This window comes from Pistacia vera, unplaced genomic scaffold (genome assembly GCF_008641045.1).
Source record: "Pistacia vera cultivar Batoury unplaced genomic scaffold, PisVer_v2 Contig104, whole genome shotgun sequence".
In the NCBI taxonomy this organism is placed as follows: domain Eukaryota; kingdom Viridiplantae; phylum Streptophyta; class Magnoliopsida; order Sapindales; family Anacardiaceae; genus Pistacia; species Pistacia vera.
The window spans coordinates 1,338,300-1,352,471 of record NW_022195071.1 but is presented as its reverse complement, the minus strand read 5'-3'; the positions used below and the strand labels follow the sequence as shown (position 1 = coordinate 1,352,471).

General features: G+C 35.3%; 1 protein-coding gene and 1 non-coding gene across 2 annotated transcripts; both read right to left on the bottom strand.

Moving 5' to 3' along the window:
* Positions 1–377: 377 nt before the first annotated feature.
* Positions 378–12,166, bottom strand: LOC116125119 (serine carboxypeptidase-like 51). Its single transcript, XM_031410839.1, has 5 exons — positions 11,961–12,166; positions 6,236–6,278; positions 6,089–6,156; positions 5,872–5,977; positions 378–425 (listed from the first exon to the last, which is right to left on the bottom strand). The coding sequence occupies exons 1-5, from the start codon at positions 12,164–12,166 to the stop codon at positions 378–380; spliced, it is 471 nt and encodes a 156-aa protein (XP_031266699.1).
* LOC116126418 lies at positions 11,387–11,479 on the bottom strand. The gene has a single exon (XR_004127480.1). It is a non-coding gene; the product is annotated as a small nucleolar RNA SNOR75 (small nucleolar RNA).
* Positions 12,167–14,172: the final 2,006 nt, after the last annotated feature.

Genomic DNA, 14,172 nt, shown 5'->3' with positions numbered 1-14,172 from the left:
GTTAGAGAACACAATCCAGTAGTTTTGGCAGTTGCCATGTTCCAAAATACTTAATTCATTATGCCTTCAAAAATTGTTCTGCTGTATTTCGAGGGGTATTTTACATTTCCTGCATTTCTTAAAATTTATTACAGATTGACTTAATCAAGTTTCAATCAATTTATCTCACCCAAACCATATTCTGAAGGTTATGTCTCCAACACATAGCTTTCAAAGTACCTAAAGTGTTTAAGAACTTGAATATGTGGATTTTTACTATCTTGAAAAAATGCTAAACCTTTGCTTTTACATATATCCATTATCCATTCTGAATCAACCAAATAAGCAATTCCTAAATGCAAAAGTTAGCAGTAAATCAAACCTCATGTGAACATTTGCTAGTGATATCGGTCCATGCCCGAATCCAGTAAAAAATTGTAAAAAACCTGAGGCAAAACAATTCAGTGTATAAAAACATAATTCAGTTGTCATTAATTTCATTAACAAAACTTTTTTTTTTTTTTTTTTTGAAAAAAAAAATTGTGGTGATGTGGCTCCTTATTTGCCACGGTGGAAGTCAGCTTAAGTGTTAAAGTCAAACTCTCTTATGCGACATCGTTTTTGGCCAAACCTAATATGTTATCTGTTTGGGTTATCTCATTTTGTGTGCAGACTTCATTCCTCTCTCTCATTTCAGCTTTGCTTCGACAACTCATAACCCTACCGAATGTTCTAGAATTGATTTTGTGATCTTGCGGTTATGGAGAATTAGAGACAGCTGGATAATGACTCAGGCTTAGAGCATGTGTATTTAACACCTACTGGTGCTGGAGGAAAAGGCAGATTTCTGGTTGAGAGAGTTAGGGCTTTACGAATTGGTGTGTTCCTTCCTTGTTTGTTTTTCCTTTATGTTCTGATGAAATCATTCTCACTATATATTATTGATTGATAATGAAATTCCCTATTGTGAGCCTTGGAGAGTGAATGTAAGCTGTAAAGCCGAACCACTATAAACTATTGTGTCCTGTTTTATGTTTGTTCTTATTTTTCCATTTGTCTTGTGTTTAATCGTTGATTGATGACCTGTTTGAGACTAATTTAGGTTTAATCATAAACCCTAGAATCTTAACAAATTGGTATCAGAGCTCGATTGAAGGTCCAGTTAGGGTTTCTCTGTTTTAATCTTGCCTAAATACATTTCTCTGAGTTTCTTTAAACTAATTCCCTCTCTGTTGCTAAATGTTTTTCTGATCTGTGAGAAAACATGTCGACTAAATATGAGCTTGAGAAGTTTATAGGTGAAAACGACTTTGGACTATGGAAAATAAAGATGGAGGCAGTACTGGTTAAAGAGGGCTTGGCGTTAGCTCTGAAGGGAGAAGATGAGTTAACTGCAACATTAACCACTACTGAAAAACAAGACATGCTGAACAAGGCCAAGAGCTCGTTGATCCTTGGCTTGGGTGACAAAGTGCTTCGAGAAGTCAAAAAGGAAAAGACTTCTGCAGAGATATGGAGCAGGTTAGACTCACTTTATCAGTCTAAGACTATGCCTAATCGTTTATTTCTAAAACAGAGTTTATTTGGGTTTAAGATGGATGAACAAAAATCTCTAAAAGATAATAAGAATGATTTTCTTAAGATTATACAAGATTTAGAGAGTATTTCCATTGAAATTGGTGATGAGGACCAAGCTGTGATTTTGTTGAATTCATTACCCAAATCCTACTCGAATTTTGTAGAGACTTTGAAATATGGTAGGCAGACTCTGAAATTAGAAGAAGTAGTAGAAGCTATCTCAGCTAAGGATACTAAAAATAGAATTACGGATAAAAATGTGAGTGATGGTGAGGGTCTTGTAGTAAGAGGAAGATCTAAAAAGAAGAACTGGAAAAGGGGAGGGTAGAATAGACATAGGTCTAAGTCCAAACCTGGGAAATGGAAGTGTTTCTTCTGTCATAAGGAGGGTCACCTTAGGAGAGACTGTCCTGAGAGAAAGAAGAAGAAATATGAGAAAGAGGATGATAGAGGTAGTGCAGGGGTAGTATCAGAAGGTTATGAGAGTTCAGAGGTCCTAGTTATTTCAGAGGGTAGTACTAGGGAAGAGTAGAATTTAGACACTGGTTGCACCTATCATATGACACCTAATAGGGAGTGGTTTAGCTCATTTCAACCTTTAGATGGTGGGAAAGTAGTGATGGGAAACAATGTTGTCTGTCATATTAAGGGAATATGATCTGTTAATCTAAATCTCCATAGTGGATTAACTAAGACACTTACTGATGTTAGGTATATCCCTGACCTAAAACGAAATCTTATCTCTCTTGGAACTTTAGACTCTATAGGTCTGAATTATAAGGCTGCTAATGGGAGTCTTGGTGTCTTAAAGGGTTCCCTAGTTGTCATGAAGGCTGACAAAAAAAATGGTCTGTATGTGTTGAAAGGTGGGACTGATAGTGGAGTGGCTAATTTTGGGTCAACTGAGGAACTAGATAAGACCACCTTGTGGCATAGAAGGCTTGCCCATGTTAGTGAAAAAGGCTTAGGTGAACTCAGTAAACAAAACCTATTGGGTGGGGATAAAACAGGGAATCTAAATTTTTGTGAGCACTGTGTATTTGGGAAAATGTGCAGGGTAAAATTTGGGACTGGACAGCACTACTCAAGCTCACCACTTGAGTATGTGCACTCTGATTTATGGGGACCATCTAGGCATTATTCACTTGGAGGGTGTAGGTATTTTTTGAGTCTTGTAGATGACTACTCTAGGCATGTTTGGATTTATTTTCTTAAAACCAAGGATGAAGCCTTTTCTAGATTTAAGGAATGGAAAACCATGGTTGAAAAGCAAAATGGAAAGAAACTGAAAAAGTTAAGAACTGATAATGGTTTGGAATTCATTAACAAGGAGTTTAATAACTACTGTAGAATTAATAGGGTAGTTAGACATAAGACAGTGAGACACACTCCACAACAGAATGGGTTCTGTGAAAGGATGAATAGGACTATTCTAGAAAAGGTAAGAAGCATCTGTCATGTTCCAAACTTCCAGTCAAGTTCTGGGCAGAAGCAGTCCATACTGCATTCTACTTGATAAACAGAACACCCTCATCAGCTATAGGTTTTAGGGTTCCACTTGAAAGGTGGACTGGTCATCCTGTAAACATTGAAAACCTTAGAATTTTTGGATGTCTAGCCTATGTTCATTCTAAGGATGAAAATTTAAAACCTATAGCCATTAAATGCATTTTCTTAGGATATCCAGATAGGGTTAAAGGCTACAAGTTCTAGAATTTAGAAACTAAGAAATGTATTGTGAGTAGAGATGTCATATTCAGAGAAAATACCCTACCTGGCTTAGGAAACAAACCTGATGAATCTGAGATCTCTTATTTAGAAGCTAGACACCTAGAACTAGAAGTGACAAACTCCAGTTTTAGCCCAAGTTTGAATCAAGGTGGAGTTGAGGAGTTAGATACTCATGAGGAAGAACCAACTGGTGATCGTGAAGTAAGACAGAATACTCCAGGTGTAGATACTTCAAACTTGACTGATTATCAATTATCAAGAGATAGAATTAGGAGAACAATCAGACCTCCAAGTAGACTAGGATATGCAGACCTGGTGGCTTATGCACTTCAGGTGGAGGGAGAGATGAATGATGAACCTAAGACATTCCAAGAAGCAGTTTCTGGATCTGAAAAATTGGAATGGAAGAAAGCCATTGAGGAAGAATTTGATTCTCTTATGAAGAATAATACATGGGTTTTGGTTGATAAACCAGAAGACTGTAGGGTGGTAAAATGTAAATGGATTTTCAAAAGGAAACCAAGTTTAAAAACTCAGGATGCACCTAGGTACAAGGCTAGGTTAATCGCAAAAGGGTTCACACAAGTAGAGAGGGTTGACTATAAAGAAATATTTTCTCCCGTGGTCAAGCATACATCCATTAGGGTCCTGATTTCTCTAGTAGTTCAATTCAATCTGGAATTAGAACAACTTGATGTGAAGACAACTTTCTTGCATGGGGATTTAGAAGAAAGTATTCTAATGGAGCAACCTGAAGGATACAACAATGTTACAGGTAAAGTTTGTCTATTAAAAAAATCATTATATGGTTTAGGGTTATAAGAAATTTGATTCTTTTATGCTAGAAATAGGGTTTAATAGATGTAATTTTGACAGCTGTTTTTACTATAAAAGAATCTCAAAACTGACACATATTTTTTTACTGTTGTATGTGGATGATATGCTTGTGGCATGCCATCATAAATCTGAGATATGTCGACTGAAGAGGTTATTGAACACCAAGTTTGAAATGAAAGGGCTGGGTCAGGCTCAGAAAATTCTTGGTGTTTCCATTATCAGAAACAAAGCTTCTGAAAGTCTAAAGTTAGTCCAGCAAGACTACACTGAGAAAATTCTGAAGAAATTCAACCTGCTGGATGCTGAATCTATTCAGACTCCTCTCGGTGCTCACCTAAAACTTTCACATGGGCAGAGTCCACAGACTAAAACTGAGAAGCTTGAAATGGCAGGGATACCTTATGCTAGTGCACTGGGAAGCCTAATGTACTTGATGGTATATTCCAGATCAGATTTAGGTTTTTCTGTAAGTTTGGTTATCAGATTTATGAGCAATCCAGGAAGGACTCACTGGATGGCTCTTAAATGGATTATGAGATACTTACAAGGAACCAAATCAGCAGGAATTGTTTTTAAGAAAAACCATAGTTGTGATGAGTGTGTTGAGGGGTTTTGTGATGCAGATTATGTAGGAGATTTAGACAAAAGAAAGTCTACATCTGGGTTTGTTTTTACCTTGTGGGGAAATACTGTCAGTTGGAAATCAAAATTGTAGCATATGGTTACCCTATCTTCAACTGAGTCAGAATATGTTGCATTGACTGAGGCAATAAAGGAGGCCACCTGGTTGAAAGGTTTGATCAATGAGTTGGGTATTGAGCAACAGACAGTGAAGATTAACAGTGACAGTCAGAGTGTGATTCACCTTTGAAAAAACCAAGTTTACCATGAAAGAACCAAACACATTGATGTCCGTCTTCATTTCATTAGGGAAATGATTGAAAGAGGAGAAATCGAGATTGAGAAAATTGATGGATCTCACAATCTTGCCGACATGTTCACAAAATCTGTCCCATTTGAAAAACACAGGCTCTGTATGAGCCTGTTTCAAGTTCAAGAGTGAACTGGTAAATTTCCAAGGCCACATAAGGGGGGTGACAAATCAAGAAGCCAAGGTAGAGAATTGTGGTGATGTGGCTCCTTATTTGCCACGGTGGAAGTCAGCTTAAGTGTTAAAGTCAAACTCTCCTATACGACGTCGTTTTTGGCCAAACCTAATATGTTATCTGTTTGGGTTATCTCATTTTGTGTGCAGACTTCATTCCTCTCTCTCATTTCAGTTTTGCTTCGACAACTCACAACCCTACCGAATGTTCCAGAATTGATTTTGTGATCTTGTGGTTATGGAGAATCAGAGACAGCTGGATGACGACTCAGGCTTAGAGCATGTGTATTTAACACCTGCTGGTGCTGGAGGAAAAGGCAGATTTCGGGTTGAGAGAATTAGGGCTTTACAAATTGGTGTGTTCCTTCCTTGTTTGTTTTTCCTTTATGTTCTGATGAAATCATTCTCACTGTATATTATTGATTGATAATGAAATTCCTATTGTGAGCCTTGGAGAGTGGATGTAGGCTGTAAAGCCGAACCACTATAAATTGTTGTGTCCTGTTTTATGTTTGTTCTTCTTATTTTTCCATTTGCCTTGTGTTTAATCGTTGATTGATGACCTGTTTGAGACTGATTTAGGTTTAATCATAAACCCTAGAATCTTAACATATATATATATATATATATATATAGAGTACCACGGACCTGCTGCTAGCATTAATCACTTCTTCAAGTTCACTCCATGAATTTGTGGCATCGACAAATTGACCATCTTCAAGTTGCTGCTTAATCTTTTGACCCAGACTGTTTGCCAAAGCGTATCATATTTAAGTTTTATCATAGCAGAAAATTTACAGCCGCTTAATTATTTGTTTCTATTTTGTTTATACAGAATGTTAAATATGTGATGCAGACCTGTTTGATTTCTCCAAACCATTGTTATCAAGCCGCGAGACATCCTTAAGCAGAGGACCCCAAGAAAGCTGCATATTTCAGTTAAATTTCCGTCCAGATTGAAAGTTAATACGAATTTTAATTAATCAAAAAATCAAACAAACTGACCACAAAATCCTCTAGAGAGATCCAACTATCTCCCAAGGCAACTCTATACATAAGAAAACATAAATGATTTTGGATCTACTTAACATGTTCTTTTAGTTTCTTCTAAGATGCAGCAAAGGTATCAAACTTTCTTAGTTTCCGATCAAACCAAGGTCAACCCCATCTCAAACCTATCTTAAAACAACCATCGCAACCTGATTCGGTTAATCATTCAATAAACCCAAGTTACAGAACTCTCAGCAAACAGTAAACAAAACCAACCCATTACATGCTTACAGGTAAGATACAATTTGAGTATTGAATTTTTTCAGATTTCAGTAAAATCAAGCCAATCCCATCTCAAATAAGATCAATGTCAACATTACTTGATCAATCATACGACAAACCCAATTCACAGAACAATCAACAAAGCATTTACTATCATCAAAAAAGAAAAAAGAAAAAAATACTCAAACTTTGAACAAACCAAGTCAACCCCCATCCCATTTCCATTAGAAAGGAAAACTCTGCTGTTTGTTTGCTTGGATGATTCTCCTTTGGATGTTTCCAATGCTTGCGAACAAAGAAGAAATGAAGTTTTGGAGACTGGAAGCGTAAAATTGTTCAGTTTTTTTAGTGATGGAGAGACAGGCAGAAGAGTTGGCTGTTCGTTGGTGAGTGGTGGTGGTACTGAGTGATGTTGAATCAAATCAGAGAGATGGGTCATGTAACGAAGAAATGAAGAGAGAAGAAGACGAAGAAGATGAAAATGAAATGGAAACGTATTGAGATTAATAAGGTTTGACGGTTAGGGCATCTCCAACCCACGCCAATATGGTGTTTTTATCCACGCCATTTTGGTGTGAAAAACACCAAAATGACGTGGGTTTTTGCTCCAACACAGCGTTAAGTGCCAAATTAGCGCCACACCAAATTGCGTGGTACGGTAGCACTTTAATTTTTTTTAACTTTGTTAAACTAATTTAATTATAAAATTTTACACCAAATTTGATTATATATATTTAATTTAATTTAATTATTATTTATGTTAATATTTATAATAATAAATTCATAATAATGATATAATTCAAAAAATGATGAAAAATTAAAAACAAAATTTTATTCAATGCAAATATTAAACTACAATAACTCAAAATAAAAATTAACACTAATTTAAAAATACTAAAATTAAAAGAAAATAAACATAAACTAAAATAACAATTTAGTATTCCGGTAGATTAGTTCTAGATCCTGTAAGATCATCAAAATATTGAAAAGAACTTGAGTTATTTTAAGATCCTTGACCTTGTTGTTGTGCTCTTTTTTGCGTAATTCTTGATTGCTCATTTTGAAAAAACTCACGTAGGCTCACCATGCTCTTCGAAATCCATTAATTGATCATTTGTGGGAAGAACATACTAATTCGAAAAATTAAATTACTATCAATATGGAATTTTACTTTTGTGTCGTTGTTGTTTTTTTTTTTTTTTTTTTTTTTTGGTATCATTTTATATTATGTAATGTTTTTTCTATATTAAATGTAATGTTTATTTGATTAAATAAATGCTTAATTTTATTAAATTAGTATAATTTTCAAAGTAATTATTATTTAATAAAAATATCATTCCCAATATTTAATTAATATATACAAAAATAATGAGTGAAATAAAGTAATTGTTAATTAGTACAATAAAAGAAAAAAAGAATATTCTAAAGAATATTCTTTTTGGTGTAATATTTGATGTAGTTAGTTGGAGATGCAATAGTGTTTTACAACAAAACTTGCACCAATTTAGTACAATGAGTTGGAGATAGAGCTGGGTATTTGGGACCGGGCCCAAAAGCCCAGCATCAAAACCCAGTCCTAAGACCGGTCCTTGAGAGGACCGGTCCTAGGAGGCTTGGTCCCAAAACGGGACCAGGCCTAAGAATGAGGGCCCGGGCCCTCCACTAGGCCCAAATTTTTTTTGTATTTTATCCTTTTAGTCCCCTGTAAAATTACATTAAACCCCTTATTAATTTTAAATAAGTATAAATTATAAGGGTTAAAATAAATTTTTATAAAATTTATTAAAAAAAATAAAAGTATTTTAACTTTTTATAACCGTTGGCTGTCAACGGTCACAACAGAGTAGCCAACGGTTATAATTATATTATTAATTATAAGTTTTTTTTTTTTCATTCCCTTCCCAATCTACACTATAAATTCATTTTTTTCACACCAATCAATCTCTCATTCTTTCATTCTCTTAATCTCTCTACTCCAAATCTCCAATCAATTTCTCATTAAATTTATTTTTATAATTTATTCATATAATTTATTTATATTATTCAAATTTTTTTCTATTTTTCAATATCATCATAATTTCATATTATTATTTAATTTCTTTTCATTTTAATTATTTATTATTTTATCATAAATTTATAATGTCTTCCCCAAATGAGTTTTACATTCCATCCACCGAAGAAATTGAAGGCTTCAATCCATTTTCACCATTTCCTCCAGAGGAAGCAGCTGCAATTCCACAACCACATTCAGTCAAGACGAGGTGTAGCCAAACACATGCGAGCTGCGAGCCAATGGGCATGGACATAGCCCAACCCCCCTGACTGTCAAAGAGGGTCGTGTCCGATGTCTGGCGATACTTCACCAAATCAAAACGGCCAAAGACAAATGAGGAGGGGGAAGAATCATGTGGGATATGTAATTTATGTGGAGCCATTATTGGCGCTGAGAAGGGGACTTCGACGATGTGACGACACGTAGAGAAGAAGCATCCCCAAATAAATGCATCTTCAAGCGGATCAGGTAGACAAATTCAAACTCAACTCAATTTTAATCAATAATCCTCAACTCTCTCAATATGGCAATACAATACACATGTTGCACAAGAGGAAATAGCAAGATATATAGTTGCTATGGACTCTCCCATTTGTTTACCTAAAAATCTTTTTTTTTTTTTTTAATATGATTAAAACTGCATTTTGTCTAGCATATACCCCTGTTAGTAGAAGTACAATTAGAAGAGATATACTAAAACTTTATAACAAAATAAATAATAAACTTAAAAACGAATTTCAAAATTTTAGGAATATATCTATTACACTTACATCAGATATATAGGCTTGTAGATCAAAAACCGATTTTTTAACTGTCACAATACATTTCTTAGATCATAATTGGGGTTTACAACAAAAATTGATAGATTTTAAACCATTATATGAAAAACATAGTGTTGAAACTATTTATTTTACAATTCTTGAAGTTTTGCAAGAATATTTATTAACTGACAGAGTTGTAGCGCTAACGCTTGATAATGCAGCTGCTAACACCGCGGCAATCTCTTTATTTGAAAAGAAATTAGATCCGCTTGGTGAAGGCAAATTTTATCACCAGAGATGTGCTTGTCACATCATCAATTTGATAGTTAAAGCAGGTTTAGATGCTATACATTCAAGGATTGAGAGGGNTTGTTGTTTCAATTATTTGGTGTAACTTAATTGTTCATTCACAACGAATAAACCAACCATACAATGAACTAGAAGATATGAAATATTATCACTTTTAAGCGGTTCGTATCGGTACAAAACCTCTGCAGTTCAGCTCCCACTTCTCCGTTCACTGTGGATTTAAACTAGAACATATCGTCACCCCAATACCAATCACCAATTCAAGAGAACGTTTTAAGACACAAACGGAGCATAAAAAATTCAAGACAAAGTTAACTTTTAGAAACTCACCTTCCAATTTAAGACACAAAGCAAAGCCAATTCAAGACACAAAGATTCCTTGAAGGCACTAGAGCCGCCACCAATTACAGAAAGGCACCATAGCCGCCACTGAAAAACAATGAAGATAAGACGGCGCTGAAATGGGATACAAAGATCATGCTATTTTAGTGGTTTATATCAAAATTCCCGCCAAATTAACTAGAATCATATGCTGAAGCAGCCAAGATTGATTGCGTGAGTATAAACTAACAGAGTATAGACATTTACTGAATTAACAACCTGAAAATTAATTCTTCCTAAAACAAAATACCCATTACAGTGCAATGTGAGATACAAAGAACCCATCTCGAGTTTGTCCCTAAACATTCAATTGTGATTAATTTAGTCTAATTATACGCAAAGAATCAACCAACCAGATCAAAAATCTTAAATTTCAAAAGTAGTAATAATAATAATAATAAACACCGAGAAAAAAGTTGCTTTGAAAATTACCTTATTGTAACATATAGTTAAGTAGGAATCTAATCAATCTATGGGAGCTTTCAATTTGATCTTTTGTTTAGAATTTTCAATTGTCACGGACGGAGGAAATAATTTGGCAAAAAAATAAGAAAATAACTCTCATCGTTTCAAGTTTCAAAATCTAACCCAAAGGCTAAAGCGCAAAACGGGAAGTCTAAAATACCCTTAAAATGGCCAAATTGCCCAAATACGAAAACAAAGTCGTGTGAGGGGTGAGATTCGAGCCGAGCTGCTCGGCTTGGAAATAGCTCAAGCTCGGCTCGACTACAGTATCAAGCTGAGTTCGAATATGGTACTACTTGGCTCGACAAGCTCGCGAGTTTGAACGAGCTCGAGGATATATGTGATACTTTTGAAAGTAATACGGGGTAACTGTAATTTTTTAGTTTTAAAATTGACAAATACACTCATATCCAAAACAATAATACTATACTGACAAACCATTCTCACTAACTTTCTCTCACAAACGTTAAAAAATTAGTCAACTCGCAATGGGTCTCATCTATCCAATAATGAATCCGTTTGTGAGAAAAAGTTGGGAGAAGTATTTGTCAACTATCTTTATTCTATCCAAAATATATAAAAATCTGATTTGGGGATTTTGAAAATTGAAAAAAACCCTAAAACTAAAACCTCTATGTCTATCTACTCTGCCGATGTGCCTTGTATTATATTATCGATTGTATTATTAATTAGTTTGAAGATGCAGATTTGCTTATTATATCTATTGTCTCAAAATTAAGTTTCTTTCCATAGAAGTTTTGTTCAATCACAATTTAGTTTATTTAAGTGTAACCTACGGAATGATATTGTTTTAATAGCTAATCAAAACTGCCTCGATTTGAACACCCAAATTAACAGATTTATTTATGTTTCATAAAAAAAATTAAGAGGAAAAATAATGATTAGGGCATGAAGTTCTCTCAGACAAATGCCTCGATTTGTCATCACAATTTAGAGAATGGAAAAAATCAGACTCGTCATCATTTTTGGTCATCAGTCATCACGAGAAACCTTCCTCCTTCATCACTATATCATTGTGTTCTCATCAATGAATGAGCGAAAAAATAAAATTAGGAAAATAAAAAATTAAGACTCTATGGAGCAAAACTGATTAGCCATTAGGTAGCCGCTACTTAATACTGATGAATTTGTTCGCTTTTTATAGGCCAAACAATAATACTAGGTTTACACCGCCATCTCACATTACTCTTACACATCATGATGTGGCAGATGATATAGCACTGTCACATCATCTGCCACATCAACAAAATGCCACGCAATTTCCCCTCAAATTATAAAAAAAAAAAACTCAAAATTTCATTTTCCCCTAAATCTAATCTCTCTGCCAAAACAAAATCAAAACGTCAAACTATCTTCTTCCCCTAAATTAGAAATCTCTCTCAAAGTTGCCCTACAATCAATCTTCCACCACTGTCATGCGCAACTCCTCTTCCTAGAAAAATTTTCTCTCCCAAAATCCAATTGAAACCCTAGAATGGAACTTGAACTCAGCACCACAGTTTTGACGAGCTCATCAACATAGGAACCAGCACGAATGGTAAGAGCACAAGGGGCGTTGGGGTGGCATCTAACAACAGAGACAGAGGGCTGACAGATGATGGTCTGGCCGTTAACCCACTCAGACTTGTCAAGAACGGGAGATGACTTGAGGAGAGAAGCCGATGCTGAGGCCATTGTTGTTGTTGTTGTTTTGGTTTTGAGAGCCTCTAACTGGCTAATGAAAATAGATAACAACCTTAAAACAAGAACTATTTTATAAATCTTATCTCCAGTACACTATCTATCATCTTCCACCACCACCAGCCTATCCTTTTCAAAGGCGAATCTTTGAGTTCTTTAATTGGATTTTTATGTTGATTTTATTGCTTATTTCTAAAAGTTCCTTTAGGATTTTTGGGATTTTCTAATTGTTCATTTTTATATGTTTGAATGAATAGATTGCAGTCTGAACTAATGGCCTTAATGGTAAGAACACTACTATATAATTTCCTTTTTCTTATTAACTTCTAATTTTCTATTTGGATGAAGAGAAAATTAAGAACCCAGAAATGGAAAGTTACGTTTTCACTAAGACAAATAAGTTAATTAAAATTTTAAGTTGCTCCCTAATTGGTGCGGATGGTGGGTGGGCAATGGGAGGGTGTGGGGCTTGTTTCTAGTTTGTTGCGTGGTGCATTTGGCAAAGATGTTTCTGGAGGAAGGGATATTGTTTCAGTTTTTTTTCTCTCCTGGTGCGTGGGTTGACTTTTTGGTTTGGGGTCCTGTGTTGTGGCTGCTGCAGACCCGTCTCTTGGGGTTGTGTGTGGTTTGTGTGGCTGGTGAGAGGGACTGGCGGTTGGGGGGTGTTTTTGGTGCTGGGGTGGTTGGCTTTGTGGGAGGAGGTGAGGGCTGCATTGAGGCAGCTGGCGCTGGGGTCTTTGTGTGTTGCTATAGACTCATTTTCTCCCCTACTGCTGCAATTTTTTTTACTAGTAGGGGGCTGTTCTTGCTGCTTTTTTGCTGTTGGATGTCTATTCTTGCTGCTGTGTTGTTGCTTAGATGTTGCTGCTGTGGTTTGTAGCATGGGGCTATGGCTAATTCACCTCTCCAATTGATTTTTTGCTGCTGTGATTTGTAGCGTGGGGCTATGGCTGATTCACTTCTCCAATTGATTTTTTTGCTGCTATTTTGTGGGTAGTTTTAGGGTCCCTTGCTTGTTGCTGTTGTGTTGTTGCTTGGATGTTGCTGTTGTGTTGTTGCTTGGATATTGCTTTCTTTTGTTAGGCGGGGTCCTTTGCTTGTTTAGGGTTGTGCGCAGAGTATAGGAAGATGGTTGAGAAATTGTAAAAACTTCCTTTTGTTTTCTTGTATTAAGCAGAGAATAAAAAATGTATCTTTGTTGATTGTACTATATTATGTTTTGTGGTTTGATTTGCAATAAACAAAAGCACTTAGTAACTTGTCATAAATTTATGCAGATTTTTTAACTCAAGATAGTAAGTGATCATTCACAGGAGAGTTAGAGATAATTCAAAACAAGTGTTACAAACTTTAAATGATGCATTCATAATCTCTTATTTCCACCCTAACAAGACTTCAATTACTTGCTAGATTTTTTTGTCATGAAACTTAAAATAAAAAGTACATCCAAGAGAAAAATTCATCCAATAATGAAATAGAACCTCAATGTTGCATTATAAAAACTTGTACACAACATACATTACAACATATATTATAAAAACGTGTAAACAACATACATTACAGCAGTAAGAAAAAAAAGTGATGAGCTGGTTGTTTTGATCAGTATCAGTACTCTCCTCCGATCAGTTGCAGCAAGCAAAAACCCAATCCAGCCACTAAAAACTTCAGCAGCAGCTCACGAAAAGTGAAGGGAGACAAGCCAAACTAAGTTGCTGCCATCAGCCATAGGACACATCATCCACTGCAGCAGATAAAAAAAAAAGCTAGCCTCCCAACGAGGATTACCCCACTTCATAGTGTTAAAATGACAATTTCATGATGAGGGTCCCTGAATATCTGAATCGTTAGCTTATCAACCACATCCCCCTATAAAAACACAACATAAGAAGAGAAGACTCTGATATTAATATTAAGTTACACCAGGACACAACTCAAGAACCTTGTTTTATTTAGAATAATACCACTTAAAATTTTTTTTATACAAACTATTGTATAAAAAT